The following is an 18,594-nucleotide window of genomic DNA, read 5'->3' on the forward strand; positions in this document are numbered from 1 at the left end:
TATTAGTCGTTTGCTGAGTGGAATTTTCATCAGTAGGTATGTGGCAGGCGCATGCAGGTCAGGCTGCTTCAGAGAGAATTCTAGCGACAACTAACTAAATAATTAGAAAGATAATTTTTCATAATATAATAAACATATTTAATGGATTAAAAACGATTAATTTATTTAAATTTACAGAAGCTGGATATAAATTTCCAAAATGAAAGAGAAGGCCAAAATAAAGGTAAACATTTTTTTTTTTTTTTTTCATAAATTTTATTTTTTTAAATCGTCTAAGCCCATTAAAATTTTCTTTTTTACATAATTAATTAAATTTTAATTAAATATAATTTATTTACTACTGTGATCTTAAATATAAATACTGGTATATTATAATAAAATTTACTTATATAAAATTACAATAGTAATATTAATAGTAATCACGATTGACTGCGTTCATGTATTTCGGGCAATTTATCGTGGGATATGTTATCTTGGATAAAATATTTAATTAAATAATTAATATTATATATTGATTGCACACAACCGATAAGTTGATGAATTAACAAGTTTATGAAACACTAATAATATCTTAATAATAAACAAAAACATACTTAGACTACATATAAATTGCTTCAACAGTTGAGCTATTGATTCATCAATTAATCTATCACAAGTAGATTAATAATATTAAAAATAATAAGTAAGTAATAATAATAACAGGTTATAAATTTAAGTATAATTACATATACGAGCACCAGCCAATTTTGTTAACTTAAACAACAAATACTGTCAGTTATTTCTCATTCCATATATCTAAACATAAAATCGTCTTATTTAATAACAATTAAAATATGGCTCGTGGTAAAAAATTCTGGACTTATTTCGGTTATCCGAAGATCTCGAATAAATAATTATGGCATCGAGACCTTAATCACCAGGTCAGGCCTAAGTTATCTAATAAAACATTAAAATATTAATAATAATAATAATAGTATATATATGTATATATATACAATTTATCAATAAAATATAGTTCAATTATCTTCGGCCGTATCACAATAAAAATATCATGACACTGCGTTAAAATCACTAAAACAAAATCGATAAATAATATTTACATTAACCGAACAGACACTGACTCAAATTCAAAACCTAAAATGTCACCTTCACTTATTCTAAGTATGTTAATTAAAGTAAATCAAACATATACTTCACCGCGATTTTCATCAGGCAAATTTTGTCTTGTAACATTACTATTAGCAGCTAATATATTAGAATTGGTACTAGCAGGTGTGCTGATGCGTCGATGAGGCTCGTGAATTCTAGACCTCGTGAGATCTCTGCCAACACTCCCCGTTCTCTGCCTACCGTCCAAGTTGAGGGAATTCAATCCACCTATCACCGGATTAACGTGTTTATTTACGGCAGGGATCGCAGGCGAGTGAGGTAACGAATTACTGCGATCATCACGTAGCATACTGGCTGGAGGACAAGGCAGAGAAGTAGATCGTCTGCCTCGAGCGTCCAAATTACTCTGTTTCTGCTGAATCTCCGATACCGGGTTGACAATGTACCCGCTGAGTTTGTCCGGGCTCATCAGTATGGCCGAGCGTTCGTTGTAGGAGTCAGAAGTCGGAGTGCTTCCGTGGCTCCCACCAGAGGGACTTTGACGCTCGCCAATCATCGGGGTCGAGCGATCGTTTTCCTCGTCTAGTTCATCATCTTTGTCGTTTTGCTGCTCGACGGTGGTCGCTGTGCTCTGAGAATTTATGCTGCTCCCTGTCGTGGACCCTTCATCCTCGCTATTGATTACTTCTGTCAAGGTTGTTCTATCGTCGAGAGAATTATTACTGAGCGTCTGGACGTTGTTGATTCGCGGCATTGGCGAAGATGCGGTTGTCACTATCCCCAACTGGGTCAACTGGCTCATCGTGACTGGTGTCAGAGTCACTGGAGTTACTATTCCAGCAGAAGTTAGCGTTGGAGACAAAACTGCTTGGGCTAGAGCAGCAGTTCCGCCTTTTCCTGACGCTTGATTGTTTTCTGTCTCTGCGATTGGGGATAGAACAACGTGAACCACTGTTGGGACATCTGATGAATATGTTCCATTCGCGGGAATTACTCCTACTACTCCTGCTCCGATGTTCGCTGTGTTATTAGCAGATAAAGCTAGTCGTTGTTCGCGATCTACAACTTCCTTTGTCACATCCGGTGTTGGGATTCTTGGTCGATTTTTCAAAGATACTGGGACTGAATTTAGTTTTGTCATTGTTCCTGAAATTTATTTAGTTTGTTAGAATTGTTATCAAATCACACTTTATGTGATAGAATTATTTAAATATTAAGTATTATTACATTTATAATCAGAATTGCAAATTGTTCATTTTTAAATTAATTCATTTTTATTTCAATTAAATTATTTCGATTGCATAATACAAAAATCGGATAAATTAAATCACTTCATTTATAAATTAAAAACAAAAACAGTCTAAATTAAATAAAGAAAACTTTAATAATATTTTTCACAGTTATTTACAATTGAAATAATTTTATTACTAATGTATGAAAAATTACAAAATTTATTTACTGCAAATTTCAAAGTAATATCATTGCAATTTTCAATTTTAAAAAGAATGTACTAATTAAATTTCTTAAGAAAATTTTTTTTTTAAAGCACATTAATTAATCTTTAAATTTTTCTAAAATTTTGCATTCATCAATATATTATTTGCAATCCTGATTAAAGTTACAATAAATAACTATAATACCTTGCCGACTCATTCGCTGGCTTCTCATGCTCTTTCTTCCAACCATTCTATCATAAAACGAGGGCTTGTTATTAGAATTAGAGTGAATTTGAGGTAAAACTCCATTTTCTGGGCTGCTGTAGACACTATTGTGTCGATTGCGTGTAAAGAAGCCTCCATTGCTGCTGTAAGTAGTAGAGGAACTTCTAACAGAGCCCATGCGATTGATTTGACGTTGGAGCCAATTTTTCCTCCTTTCGACCAAAGGCGTATCGACACTCTCCTACACATAAATATGCATAAGTATTCATATTTATTGTCATTATCGAACATAATAAATAAAATAATACATCATCTTTATTCATCAGTATTTATCATAATTGCCAGAACTTACATAATCAGCATACACGTCATCCTGATGAACTTTTCTGTGCTGGTTTACACTGTGCATCTGCGATCCCAGCATAACATTTGCGTACAAGGCATCGCTCTCTTTTATTTTGTAGTGCTCTGCCGAGCCTTTTGGCTCTTCACGACGGTATTGTTCACTTGCGACGGTGTATGGCAAATCTTTTGGCACTACCTCGTCCCAGTACTGATCTTTCAGGAGCTCTGGATGCTCTTCATGCATTTCATCGACAATCATATAGCTAGCCTGAAATAATTACTTTTTATTAGCATGATTCAGTCTTTAATTGAATTTTTATAATTAAATCGGTATTATAGCATCCATAAATTATGATTAATCGTTATGTAATTATCGTAGACCGACAGTAAATAAAAAAAGTGACATTACATGAACTTTTGATAATTTACAATTTTAATTTAGTCACTAGACACCAATTAATTTTAATTATTTTTAAAGACTACTTAATTTTTTTTAACAAATTTTATAATGTAAATATTGATAAATTTTTTTTATAAATTAATTTTTTTTCGTTGATAGTATTAATTATAAAACAAAAATTATCTCATAGGTACGGAAGTAATAATTAAATCTTAAATTTGGATAATAATAAGTTTTGACCTCTAAATTTAAAAAATCACAAAAAAATAATTCATCAAAAATTTTTTTTACAATAATTTCTTGCTAACAATATCGTCCAAAGGTTTAAAATTTTATATATTTTTATCTATTTATATTAATATTATCTAATTTAAATTTCAAATTTCAAACTGAGTAATAAAACCATTGAATTATTTTATAGAAAAATCAATACCTTGTGAGCTAATAATTAATGTTGTTTATTTCTCTATTACAGACTTGAGAAAACAGTAAACAAGAAGCAGAGTTTTATTAAGTCTATTCCATGAGATTTCACTCAACACGGTAATAAATTTATTTTTCTCTTGTATATTATAAATTATGAAATATGCTGTAAGTAAATAAGAACCAACAAAGGTAATAACACTATAGTTACAGTTAACAAAGTATCGATGATAGGTAGGAACAATAAATACCTTAATATGACGGTCAATGAGCCAGTTAAGTTCAATATCATCATCGTCCTCTCCAAACGGATTGATGAGCACCTCGGCGACCTTAAGCCATCCCACGTAGAAGCAAAACTGTGGGCATTAATAAAAGATAAGCGACATTCCAGGTGATAATTAATTCAATGGTACAAATCGTTGAACTATTTCATAAACTCTACAGTTGCAAGTTTCAAGTCAATTATGCAATTATTCTCGCGCGCATTTATTACATTATTGTATCAAACAATCAACGTGACCTTTCATGTTTGACATTTCAATTTCTTGTTCATGAATTTCAACTATTTAGCTTGAATATTTAATAATATTTATTGATAAATAAAAACATTACCTGGAGTGTCGTGAAGACGGGGAAATACATGTCCGGTTCCTCGTACTTTCCAGCTCCCACAGAATGAACGACAAACTGACGGCCCAGTAGCGCGGAGAAAAAGTACGCGTACAAGGACAATGTTACTACCTGTAAAATAAACAAACATGTTGAGATATTTGCAAACATATACATTATATACAATATATTATGTATCTGTGTATGTACATTGGTTATTTGCGAATGAAATGTTAGCTCAAGGATTAAGGATACAAGTTTCGATTTCATTAACTTCCGGGATCGGTCGTATACTATTTAATTCCAATAAAAATAATATTTCCTCTTTTTCTTCGATTTCAGCCGCGTGTAAACTCGATTTGCCTTTGCCGAACAATAGAAGGATATAACCGGTCACGATTCCTCCGAGTCCATGCACCCACGTGCACAGTATTTTAAAATTTATTTATTTTATTATTTATTTATTTATTTTAAACATAAACTTTCTCCTTACGTTAGTTAACTCGTTTATTATAAAAATTATTTACACACATGCGCGATGGTGAAATATTTAGTTTTGGTATAAGAATATTATATTTCAACTACGTCAATGCTGGCTGTTTGCACCAACAGACAAGTGTTTTTTATATACATTTTACGGACAATGCATTTTACTTTTTTTGTTTACCAAGCGATGTCAATTTAATGCTTCGATCTCGATTATATTTTATTTGTCATAGATTTTTACGTTTATTGACAGATTTGACCTCATCTTATTAAAAAAATTGTCTATCAAAATATGAAAATAGTCTATTGAGATTTCAAGTTAGCATTCAACAAATTTGAAATTTGATGGAGCATTTTGTTTTAAATTTAGTCTAAATTTGTTTCAATGCAGACAAATTTCGACTGAATTAAAAAAATCTTCGATTAAATTATATCTAAACATTTGATTTTAATTATACAATTTTCGGTAAAAATTTTCATTGACAAGAAAATAAAATTATTAAACTCAATAAAAATTAAAATTCATTAAATCTTTACTTTTTTACTATGAAAATTGCGTATAGTCCATAAAAACAATAATTGGACTTTGACTAGCGAAAAGATAAATCCAACTATTATTACTTTACATATCAGGTAAAATAAGTTGTAGAAATAGCTAAACAACAACTAACAAACAACAATGACAACAGAAGCTGTGTAACATTAAAAGATACACGTGTTTAGTTGGTCACGTACCAGCAGCGCTCGAATTATACGCCGTCTCTTCGGCGCCTCTGAAAATAATGCCACGACCCGGGTATTGCATTAAGTTGGTTAGCTGATGAACAATTTAACAATTTCCGTTGCACAATACACGCGCATACCTCTCTCTTTTACATCTTCTTCTCATCTTATCTCGTAATTGCAGATTCATTACTTTTTCGGGGAATCATCAAATGATAATAATGATTAACACATACCAGATATTTAATAATCTACTGACAACGATTCGCAATTTTTTTACTCATCAACTGAAGACAAACAGTACGGAAAAACCTTGAAGAGGTTAATAAGTTTATTGTTTAAATAATTATCGAAATGTCTGCTGTTGGTTGTCTGATCAACGGAAGTACGTGTCACCACGCAAGCAAATGACAAGTCTCAAGTCTTAAGTTTGCTTACAATACCTAGTATTATAATACGTGGTACTGCAATCTGTTAGTGTTGGTACGTCTCATTTAATTACAGCAGGTAGATGATCTGGCGTCTAAAAAATAAGTCGCAATACAGCCATTTATTCAAAATAGGCGATCCTCTGATAATTATTTTAATTTATTTTATTAATATTCAAACAAGACGGATAGCGCCGAATACAAACTGCATATTTTTTTCATAAACTTGATGATATATTGCCACTTTTAAATAACGATAAATGTTTAATGCGAAAAAATATCAATAATGTGTAATGTAATTAGTAATTACTTATGCACGAAAAATAATTTTAATCAACAATTGAAGAAGCGCCAATTATTTATGAATAACGCAACGAAATGACTCTTCCTCAACGCAAAAAATATCTTAATGTTCTTCCAACGAGTATGTGAAGAAAAAAGGAATAGGAATAGAGCCTTGATTTTATAGATGCAAGACGAGACAAAATGAGATTCTGTTGCATCTTGTACATAGCAAGTTAATACGTTACAAGTGCATAGGTAACTCACCTGAGTGTAAACCAGAGGAACGCAGACAGTGTCATAACCAATGAGAGCACCAAGACGTTTCCTGATGTCACTCAGTTCCACCAGAAGCGTCTGAACAACGTGATCACTCGTTATTAAAGCCTCTTTTCTCGCTCGATTTATTATGTTGGTTGCCCAGACCAAGGGCATCCAGTACTTCGACATCGCTGCTTTTTTATTCATCATTTCGAATATTTTCTTCTCTGACTCCATCATTAGACCTGAAAACAATACAGCAGAGTTTATTGGTTAATAAAATATAAAAAAAAGAAATGAGAAAAGACATTACTTTTGTTAAGAAAAATAATTTAAAATTACATCAATCCATGCAAAGCGTATATCTCTATAGTACTCAATTCAAATAATTTTTAATTATTTTTTTTTTTTTTTACTAAGGATATTTACAAAATTCATACACTGAGAGAAAAAAATACTTTTGTTAAGAAAATTTTTTTGACACAAGAACATATATTCTTGATGATTACTGAAAATGTTTTTCTTTGTGTGAAAAATTGATTGAATTGATGAAAAAATGAATAAATTTAAATGGTTCATTTTAACAAATTCTCGAACAAAAAATTTCTTTTCTAGAATTTCAAGAAAATAAAAAAAAACTCAAATAACCTGAGCCGGATTCGAGCCCAGAACCTTCGATTATATGTCAAATATTTTTCTTTTTTTGCTCAATGATTATAATTGCCAATATCTTCATCTTTCAAGTTACTTGAGCAATTAATTTGCTGTAAAGAGTAACTTTTAACTTCATGAAATTTTCTGAATCATAAGAAAATTTTTCAAGCTGTTTCTCGTATGGTCAAACCTCGATAAGGTAAAATTTAGTGAATCCTTTTTCTCAGAGCGAAAAATCTTCGTTAAAAGTGTAAGTTCGATCTCTTGAATATAAAATTAATACAGATTTATAGTAAATAAGTATAAAGAGTTAGTTGTATTTTTAGGTTTGTTTATTACCCGATAAAAGTTTATCGAAAAAAACAACAAAAGTTAACGATTTCCGTAAACGATACTGATCATTGATGCATTCATGGATCCGTTATTCTTGGATTTACTTAACGACAGGTCAACGTTTCCTCTACACTCAATTCTCATTCTTCGTTCAACATCTGTACGTATATAAATGTATAGGCACAAGTATGTGTATGTGTATGATCATTTACATCTCTTTCTGTTTTACATTTTAAGCAGAAATCGCAGACGCTAATTTTCATGTGCCCATTTTCGCGTTCACCGGGGTACCAGCATCATCCTCATTATTATGATGCCAGTCGACCAATAAAACGGTTTATATTCTTGACTAAGGAGCGTTATTAAGTGCATTATACAGTGTAAGTAGGGAAGTACTGAACAGAATTGAATCGAATGTAAGAGGATAAGAAGAGGTCAAGGAACCCGGTGGTCCTTGTCGGGTGTGCAAGGTCGTCGTGAAAGTAAAAAATAAGCTTAAGCTCAGCTCTTTCTTTGTATCTTTCTTTATCTCGACTCCTTTTCTTTTATTTCTTAATTTCATTTTGTTTATTCTTTGTTCTTTTTGTCGTCTCAGACGAAACCAGTCTCTGCACATACAACGCGAATTTAAGCTTCAAATGTATGCTAATTTTATTGTGCATTAATTTACGTTTAATCACCGCGAACGGGTAATAGATTCATTTATTTCCTAGTACTCTCACCTGCTGTGAATTTTGTTTTTAAAAATTCACTTTTCATCACAGTATTTTCAATTGTTCCTTTGTTTCGTTAAAAAAGTTAACGTAAAAGTTCCAAGAAAATGTTTATTATTTGTATTATTAAATATATTCCAAAGAAGGATGCAAAAAATTCATGAACTAAAGAATCAATTGATCAATCAAAGAATAATTTCAATTGTTCATCATTCATTATAAATTTTAATACAGAATTGCATTTCTTTCATTTAAAAAATTTAAATTAAAATTTTTTATCAAGATTGTTTCAGTTTTAACTTTATTTCTTAAAATCCACAACAAGTTTCAGTAAAAATCAAGAGTATCAAGAGTACTTAAGCCAATCATAAATGAATGTGTTTAATAAAAAGTAAAAACACTGAGGAATTGGCGCCAGAGAAAACTGACGATGACTGTGATTAGGAAATATCACCGCGTAATTAGAAGTCCGTCGAACAATGAATCAATTCGATTCGCGCATTCCCGATGCGCTTTGCTTGTCAATAGCTTGTTTTATTTTTCCTGAACTCTGCCAAGGAGAAAATTAAAAGCTTGTCACCAGGGAAATTGAAAGCTAGTCAGACTAGTAAAACAACACCACACCATATATCACAATATACAATTACTAAATAACAATTATTGGATAACATACTACCATTTGCTTGAGTAATTTTATTAGTTTTGTCGACGTGTTCCAACAGATAAATCGCGAGTAATGGATCTGTGATCAGGCCAACGAACTACTGATATTATTCACTTTAACTTGGAAACATATGTAACACAAATCACAACTTAGGCATGCAGCTTTCTGGTTTTGTCTTCAACGATCCTTCGCGCGTGGCATCTCCAATGAGCTGCTTCAATAATTTTGTGTTTGCAAAATCTCCAAGGCTAAAATTCTTGACGCTTCTCAACTTATGAATCCATGGTACAATGAAAACCAGAACATAAATTCAGTGCTGTATCAATGTTTAAAAATTAATGCCTCGTGATGATTTAAAGGCCACATTTTATGGGTCGTTTATCTGCAGTATGACCTCAAGACGTCGGAGGAAAAATCCCAGCAGAAGGATTTAATTAAAAAATAGATTTATTGAAGAACGATAAAACTGTAATGTTTAAAAGTGTCCTCGAGTAATGCCAACGCCTTGCCGACCTTCTTCAAGGCCGTAAGATCATGGGCAATTTAACGCGCTCTCACTTGGTATCATCATCATCATCATCATCATCATCATCATCATCATCATCACCACCATAATCATTTCTCCAGTGGATTAGTTTTATTTCATTCCCATAGAAAAAACCTCGAGATGAAAATCTCAGTGCCAAAGCCACTCCCGATTCATCTTTCATGTTACCTGTAAAACGTACGCAATTACTTTCTTGTTCACGCTTGCTATATCCTCGGATAGAAGTTTAAATAATCACGGTGAAACTCGCTGTCGACAATTTGTGCTAAATATAGTGCTAGAGGTGGGCGCCAATACTGAATACTCAGTATGAGATCTTACTGATGCGCGTGCCGTTCCTGATAGTTCCAGTAGACATAACTTCATATATTATATTATAAACACTGTATAGCCCTGAAAAGTGTACCAGCGAAAGAGGATAGATTGAACATTAACATTAAAGATCAAGAGATTCGTAATGATAGTCGCCATTCTTTACCTAGCTTGGTTTATCGGTTCCTAGTTAATCATAGTTACGATTGCCGCTGATGATTATGAGCTCATATAAAACCTAATCACTTCTGGAAAGACTGTTAATGCTCTTACACGGAAAAATTCCGTAGTCTTGTTACATTTGTAGAAAATGGATGATATTTTACAGAAATCAATTTTTTATTTTTATGTTTACTATTATGATACTTCAAGAATATTTTATCTTAAATCTATGGAAAATTTACAAGAGGTCCAAATATGTTGTCCAGAGAATGATTAAAGTCACAGTTAATTTAGAAATAACGGCAACTTATAATTAAAAAATTCATATTTTCAATCATTTTTTTCCAAGCAACTTTTGAACGTGAAAATATATCGAATTTTTCTAAATTTTATATCTTTATGATGTAAATTTCTAAGCTCTAAATTTTGATATTTATTATTAAATTTCTTAGTAGATGTCATAAAAATCAAACTATCACAAAGGTCCAAATGCTGTTTATTTCTTATATTCTTTAATAGAAATTTTCCAAACTTTTTTACTTTGAAAATCAAAATTTGGTATTGATTTTACTGTAAACCCAGTAGATATATTATAAAATGTATTCATTACCAAATAGAAACGTGACAGTAAATTCCTGAGTAACAATTTGATATCTTAAAACATTGAAATAAATTAAGCGGATAATTATTCTCTTATAATAATAATTAAGTGTGCTAAAGAAACGTATAACAAATACTATAACTCAAATAAAATAATTATATTGTTCATGGTAGTGCAGTTAAAAAATGAAAATGAACGTGTCAAATGGACCGTGAACAAACAGTTTAACAACGGTAATTAGTGTTCCTAGAATAGAACTCGCAGTGGAGATAAGTATGGTATTAATGTATTTCCTTAAGGTAAAAAGGAACTAGAAGAGCGGGATAGTCTGGCGCCATCGAGTAAATTATCGATTGCTAGTATAACTATAACTACACTAATACAAAGAGTAGAGCATTTAGACTTTAAACTACCAACATATCAGTATGTTGTCTGTTATACTGAATTGCATGGAATGGAGAGAAGAAATTTAATATATGATACAACAACAAGTATGTCTATATATTTAAAGCATGTAAAGAGGTACATGTACCTGTACTTGTACCTGTACCTGTAGGTGATGATGCCGTATAATTAACGGAGAACATACCGCAGGATAGTGTAGTGTAGTCTCAATATACAAAAAGTCTATGTCGGATGGTCAGTGATTTTATAATATTTATTTTAACCTTTTTATCCTCCTGCGGTCTTGTAAATAGTCTCTACTCTCGTCTCCAACTTGTAAAAAATAACCCGGAGATAACTTGAGTAAAAACGAACGACAGTCTAACGATAAAACTGTAGATTACAGTGATGATTATGATGATCGCTGGTACTCTGGCGCCGACGAGAAAATCCTCGATCGCCCTTCAAGAATTACGACTAGTAATGTATAAGAAAACCAAGAAAACGGTAAAATCTCCAGTAGGTATCTGCTTTAGTGTATAATTATCAATGACTTGAGATTCTGGTCTTCAGTCTTCAATCTTGAGTTGTGTATGAGCCGAGAGCTGCGTGATCACTCGATGAAAGACTAAAAAACTTAGAGCATTCCATCAAAATGCCATTTCAGATGCTTTAACGCAAAAAGTAATCCTTGAAATATTACAGATGCTACGTGGTGTAAAGTACTCCGTGTTTTGAATAAATCTTCACGTCTAATAAATATTACACCGATAAAAAAATTTATTTGGAAATTTAAACCACGTTTATTATTAGGAGTTTGTTAAAATTTTTTTCGGGAAATTAAATTTTTTTTTTGTTTTTTTAAGACGGTAAAAGAATTAAAAAGTATCGAAAATATTTGGAACTTTTTTTTTAATCAAATTATCATAAAGAAAATTTTGAGCGTTAAATAAATATATGACAGGAAAAACATTTTTTTGTCTTTTTATGATAAATAAAAACGAAATTATAGAATCACTAGAAGAATATATTAAAAATAATTAATGATTTGTTCAAAGTATTATTAATTCATAATTTTTTTTTATGCGAAAAAATACTTTCTAACGAACAAGTTGCTAAATACCAACAAATCATATTAAATGGAAATAAATCATTCTCTATTGGTCTCTGCCATCAATCGAGTGAGGCGAAACTTGTATAATATTTATAAACATCACGAGTATATATTTATAGTTAATAATATAGTTTTATTAAATTACAGTATCCAGAAATAGATCTAAGTATTATTTTCTCTAAAACGACAAAATAAATGAGGAAAAGGAAGAGAGCTGTTTATAACGAGAATTACTCGGTGTTTGACGTCATCACGTGATCAATCGCGATCTCAATCAATACCACTCCTCGATGTTAGCGCAATTTACTCAGAAGTTCATTAATTATCATTATCATGCTACTCAATATAACAGTCTATTTGCATACGAGTAAAAGCTTTTCCTTGGCGTAACCCGTCACAACCTGTCACCGAACTAAAAAATATAAATACTGGAATGGCGGGAGATTATGATTTATTGCAATTGGTGTAACGACACGTGCTTTTCCTTACTAGTAATCGGATGGTATATAAATATTTAAGTATGAATCAGGCGAGGCCTCGTTTCATTCCTAAGGATCGCCAATCGTTTATTTTCTTTTTTCTTTTAATTGAACTTGACCCTCTTGATGTAATTATATAAAATTAAACGGATTAGCTACCGTTACTGTGTTCAATTCTTAGATGTATTAATCATTGATTTACGTGGTGTGTCACACTTGTACTAATTCCGTAATGTAATAATGACCGTTCAAGTCTTACAGCAAAAAACTTAGTTGTTCTAACTACAATTTAGAATTTTGGCTAAAAGATTAGAGATACATGAAAATTGATGAAGAGCTTTTTTGTAGAGAATTTAATTTTCTACAAAAAAGTTTCTTATTATTTTTACGTATCTTCGCCAGAATTTCATATTTAAATTTTTGACAAAAATATTGTTTATTTGCTCCAAAAACTTTATACCTTTACAATTTGAATTACAGACTGAAGGATAAGAGTTATAGCAAAAATGGCAAAAATCTTTTTTGTAGAAAATTTAATTTCCTAAAAAAAAAAAGTTTCTTATAATTTTTTTTTGCATCTTTAATATTTTGGCTAGAATTCTAAGTTTAAACTAATGCGACTGATATTTTTATTTCACTGAGATGAACATTTTTTTTATTTATCTAAACGAGGTGTAATTAGTGTAATAAAATGATTGATCATCAATTATGTTACAGAAATAGCCTAGTATAGATGTTATAGTATCGACATAGTGAGCATCGAGGACAGGAATAGCCGTACTGTCAGCAAAGTCTCATATTTTATCAAAGACCGAGGATCGAATTGGACGGATGAAGTTTAATATGGTTTTCTATGGATTCACTTGCGGTTTGGTATACACCGGAGGAATGTACTCATGGAAGATGCATGTCTCATGTTCCTTGAAAGGTGCTCGGTATATGCCAGTCTCCGAGGATTCCCGAGGTAATTTCTTGTCAAGCATTGAGTCTTATTTTCCATCGTTGATCGCTGATCGTCTTGATCTTCGTCTGGATCGGTTGAGCTGCTCCTCTTGTTCCACGGCACCGAATAAATACATACAAACATACCCGCGACACAATACATTCAGAAATTACGGCGTTAACGAGAAGAAAAATCAACGATCGTTCGTGCCTGGCACGACAATATCTTCTTATTTTCCTTGTCTCTTCAATTTCTATTTCTTCTTCATCTTCTTTAGTCAAGTATCCGCTATTTATATTAGCAGTACGTGGAAACTGATAAATTCTCCTCGTATTGTATTTTATTTTCAATTTCCAATTACCAATTCAATTATTATGATTAATGTCTTGATTAATTTATTATTTATTGAATTTTTGTCTGAATTTTTCTTACCTACGTCTACGATGTGTTGGAGAGTAGGAAAACGCCTTTTGACTCTCAATGAGATTCTTTGGAGTGTGATAACGTAAGCAAGGACTGCGTATCGTACGATGTTACGCCTCATTAATCGTCCTCTCTCGTCCTGTAACATAAATATGTCGAAGTTATTTCTCTTAATTAAATTAATTATTTTCTCTTAAGATACTACTATTCTTAGTATCTCGAGATACTATTCTTTCCTTTTTTCGATAGGAGAATAAGATATTTCTCAAAAAAAATTTTGTATGTCATTTTTCGATCATGTAGATGATTAATTTTAGGTAATTCAACTTGTTAAGTTTAAAGAATTTTAAATACAACAAAGTTTTAAATGAAACAAATGTTTAATTTTAAGGCATAAATTATTGATACTCTACTTTTAAAAATTTATTTAATCACCTAAAATATTAATAATAATAGATAATTATAAAAAAAAAAGTAGACAAGAAAAATTATAAACAATACAAATTTACTGACTGACGAATCAATTTTTAAGTCATTAATTTAAGTCAAAAATTGATCATATTAACAAATATTGTTTACAGATATTAAAAATTTTGCGTCACTATTATCATATAATAAAAATAATTTCTTGTGATATCAGGAACATTATGTTAAGAAAAAAATTTTATTAATGTTCGAGATTCATAAAGTAGAAGCACCAATTATTGATACTATATTGTAGTGTAATATTTATATTATTACTTACAAGATTCATAACAGTCGCATACTTTCTTATATAATCTTTGTAATTCAAAGAATTAAAAAAACTTGATAGTCGTAAAAAATATGAAAAATTTATTAATAAAAAGCATCAAGTCTATTCGAGTCTATTGAAACAGCTCGTGAGCATTAAATTTCTTAACTAATTTGCTTAGATGAGCACTCTTTTAACAAGCTCATATTTAATTATATTTTTCGTCTATTTACATTAAATTACTTTCTATGAATAAAAAAAAATTATAAACAATCAAGAAAATTAAATATTGACGATAAATGAATCGGTTTTTAATTTAAAAGTAATTAGCTCAATTGGTTTTATCAGGCTGTCAACAATTGGCTTATCCAAGTAATTGAATTTATCAATCAAAATTAATTATTAAATTTGAGAAATTACTATTAAGAACATGAATTTTATGATCAAAAGACTAATTATAACAACGTCGAAAAAAAATTTAATAATTTTAATTTTAAAAATGTTGAAAAAATTATAGCAGTGTATCTAAGTGTCAATAATTGATGCTCTACCTCGATTGAATATTTTAAAAAACGAACCATTTATAATTTCTCAAAATCACTGAGTGATTACTGATTACCATAAAAGCGTAAAATATCAAGTAAATCAGGTGTTTAAAAAAAAAAAAAAAACTAGATTGATTACACCGGGTACCATTTTGCAATCGCACATAAAGCATATACATACCCTCGGAATCTTAACAAGCACGTGCGTCCTTAGAATAACAATTTATCAGGAAATCTAGTACGTTTCCAAATAATTTAAAATACAGTAGTATGAATAAATAAAGATGAATAAAATAACATGCACACAAGCTTTGCGATTAATAGCTATTTGCTTTTACTTGCAACTTAAATTCACACGGCCGTAGCCGGTACAAAAACGGTTTCACCCGTTTCGTCTTCCCTTCCCTACCCGCGGCGGTGTGCTGGCGTAGCACGGACTCCTAATCCTATAATTCTCCTTTCCCTTTCGCCATCAGCAGGAAAGTCGCGGCATGTGTACTGCTAAAATACCCGGCCGCTAGCCAATAATTCCACTTGAGACCATTCTCTATCATTAATATGGTTCGTACGTTCCTGTTCAATGTCTTTCTTTTTTTATATATGTATATTTATATTTTATCCTTATTTTTATTCTTATTTTCATACCATCATCTCTTGGAGGGTTTAGTTAGCATCTTAAAAGGAGTTAAAACCTCGCCAAAGATTTAAGTCCCGAATCTTTACAAAAGGTTACATCCTTTATTTTCAATTCTCAGCCTCCTGCGGTTCTCAGAACCCTCGCAAAGCATCTCTCGACCTTTTATTATTCATATTGTATTATTCTATTTGATATACAGCCAAAAAAGTAATCTCCCAATTTATTACAATTTTTTTTTTGTAACGTCAATTCTAGACTTGCATCGGTCAAAGGGAGTGCCGTGATCCAAGATACTGTCTATCACCTACTCATTAACGCTAACGACACTAAAAGGTGTCATGGTAACTCATCAAACTAATGACAACAAATGTGCAATAACTTGTCACTCTCAAACTATTACTTTTATTCCTTGACAAAATACACATTAAAATGAAAAAAATAAACCATAATAGACATAGCATCTAAAACCACAACTCTAAAGATGATAGAAATAATATTTTTGATTTTACTCGACAAGATGACGTTTATTTTAAATCTGATTTTTTAAAAATTTAAGGAGTATAATTGTAAGTAAAAATAATAATAGATAACTTACGTTTCCAGGAATGGCGGCACTGATAAAGAGAGCCAGGTTGTCCGGCCAAGGAAGAAGTTTGTATTGGTCCCACCATCGTTTGACAACGAGACTCACGTAGAATCCCAGGACAAAGGACATAGGGATTGATTCGCTCGAGTTGCCGAAATAGTAACGTACCTTTTCGAATATCCTATTAAATAATTAAACGTAATAATTATTAACAATAATTGCTGATGACAAATCTGATAAAAATTCCCGAGGACTGTTTTTTGAGGACGTTATTATTGGTAGCATGGATGCTTTAAGTGGATCAAGGCGATTTCATACAGTACCGAGAATACTAAAGTTGTGAATGGTGGGCGATGTAATTAATCTTTTATTTATTTTTAAAATTCGTCCTGATGATTTTAAAGGACTCAGTTCAAGGTCTAGTTTAATTATCGGTTTAAATAAACAAAATAACGTACCTTTGTTGTTCCTCGTTTAGTACATATCGGTAGGTCAAATTTATCAGGTAGTAGAGAAAGAGGTAAACCAATAATTCTCGCCATATCAACTTGTACACAGACCCTCGCCATCTGAAACAAATATATATTTTCGTCGTGATTATTATTTATTCACCTAAGATTATTATTACCCACTTTTATTTATTACTTATATAAGTGTCTTCGGTAAATAAATTTAAGCTTTCACGTGGACCGGAACTGATTTATGGTAATTTGATAAAGAACTCCTTCGGGCGGTTTGGATAAAAAATGTGTAAGAAGCTGTCAATGTTACAAGTTTGCTCAGAGGTCGACCACTTTAATGTCACATGCGTATAATATTCATTATCACGGACACGTGGGGAAAAATGGCCGAGTCATAGTTGTAATAAATGATAAACTATTTATTTAAAATAATAGTTTTGAGTAAAAGTTTTATTAAATTATTACGTCACTAGGAGATGAACAAAACATCACAGGAATTTAAACGGCTACCGGATGTCCGGTGTATTATGTATGTTTATCAGTCTTGAAACCCTAATGATTTATTTCATAAAACATTTTATTCTAATCATTATCAATAGATTCTTCATTCAGTATGTGATTAATAGAAAAAATTTAGTGTAATTTAAAAAATATTAGCTAGTTATTTTTAATTTAATTGATTTCATATAAATTTTTGATCATCGTAACAAAACAATTCTACCTGATTAAATAATTTTTTCAACACCACGGAAATGGTATATTGACTTATATTAGTCTTTATTTGTAATATTTGTATGCGTCTGCTGCAATAATATTAAGATTTTATTAAATTCAATCACCATATATTTAAATTATAAACACTCGATATTATAAATTTATATTAGACTTGAGCTCACTGAGAATACTTTTCGGTTTTAAAGGTCAGTAAAAACTTTTTTTTTTATATTCATCCGAAATTTTTCTTTTGATTTTACCAAGGTCAAGTTTATTTTTATTTTTTTTTTTTACATCGAACTCAAGTGTACCTGACCAAATTTAATGTAAATTGTTTAATGATCAATCTGTGTTTTCAGACAAAGAAAATTATGTTCAAGTTGTTTTTATAATGATAATTTAATTTATGGAGTCAAAACACTTCATTTATGACTTTATTTCGACTTAATAATCTTCGTAAAAGTCATCATTTTTTTACTCTATAAAAATTTTGACGTAAATTTTTATCACGAAATATTTAATTAGTCAATCATTAAAAAATTATTTTATATTTAATTTACAGAATTACAATCAAATTTAGCACAATTTTAAAGAATTGATAATCAGTTTTCTATCAATTTTTTTTTAAATAACAAACTTATTAATTTTTAAATGAAGAAAAATTAAACTAATCAATTAAAAATTCATTTCTTAGTCTAAAAATTTTTATAAATTTTTATAAATGAGTGCATAATTAAATCAAAATATTAAGTCAGTGAAAGTAAACCACTTTAGTGTCACTTTAGTGTCAATTCGTCATTTTAGACATTCGATTTTTTTTTTTTTTAATCATATTCACAATAATGATTATCATAATTG

The 18,594-nt window shown here is 30.6% G+C and overlaps 2 protein-coding genes across 4 annotated transcripts in view; one reads left to right on the forward strand and one right to left on the reverse strand.

Moving 5' to 3' along the window:
- Positions 1 to 308: 308 nt before the first annotated feature.
- Best2 (bestrophin family protein) overlaps positions 309 to 18,594 on the reverse strand; it is a 30,733-nt gene continuing 12,447 nt past the window's right edge. Inside the window, exons 2-10 of the mRNA XM_074245200.1 lie at positions 17,020 to 17,130; positions 16,571 to 16,742; positions 14,070 to 14,199; positions 6,738 to 6,976; positions 4,555 to 4,683; positions 4,191 to 4,298; positions 3,124 to 3,384; positions 2,751 to 3,012; positions 309 to 2,256 (exon numbers count right to left, since the gene is read on the reverse strand). Coding sequence (XP_074101301.1) covers positions 1,181 to 2,256; positions 2,751 to 3,012; positions 3,124 to 3,384; positions 4,191 to 4,298; positions 4,555 to 4,683; positions 6,738 to 6,976; positions 14,070 to 14,199; positions 16,571 to 16,742; positions 17,020 to 17,130 — 2,488 coding nt within the window. The 3' untranslated portion in view covers positions 309 to 1,180. The remainder of the gene's footprint in view (positions 2,257 to 2,750; positions 3,013 to 3,123; positions 3,385 to 4,190; positions 4,299 to 4,554; positions 4,684 to 6,737; positions 6,977 to 14,069; positions 14,200 to 16,570; positions 16,743 to 17,019; positions 17,131 to 18,594) is intronic.
- LOC141528916 (uncharacterized) overlaps positions 16,588 to 18,594 on the forward strand; it is a 267,144-nt gene continuing 265,137 nt past the window's right edge. For all 3 annotated transcript variants that reach the window (XM_074245208.1, XM_074245205.1, XM_074245207.1), the window contains exon 1: positions 16,588 to 16,720. The gene's annotated coding sequence lies outside the window, so the exon portion shown is untranslated. The remainder of the gene's footprint in view (positions 16,721 to 18,594) is intronic.

The sequence above is a fragment of the Cotesia typhae genome, unplaced genomic scaffold (genome assembly GCF_013202065.1).
Source record: "Cotesia typhae breed Kobodo isofemale line unplaced genomic scaffold, CoteBio_Ctyphae contig_44, whole genome shotgun sequence".
Classification (NCBI taxonomy): domain Eukaryota; kingdom Metazoa; phylum Arthropoda; class Insecta; order Hymenoptera; family Braconidae; genus Cotesia; species Cotesia typhae.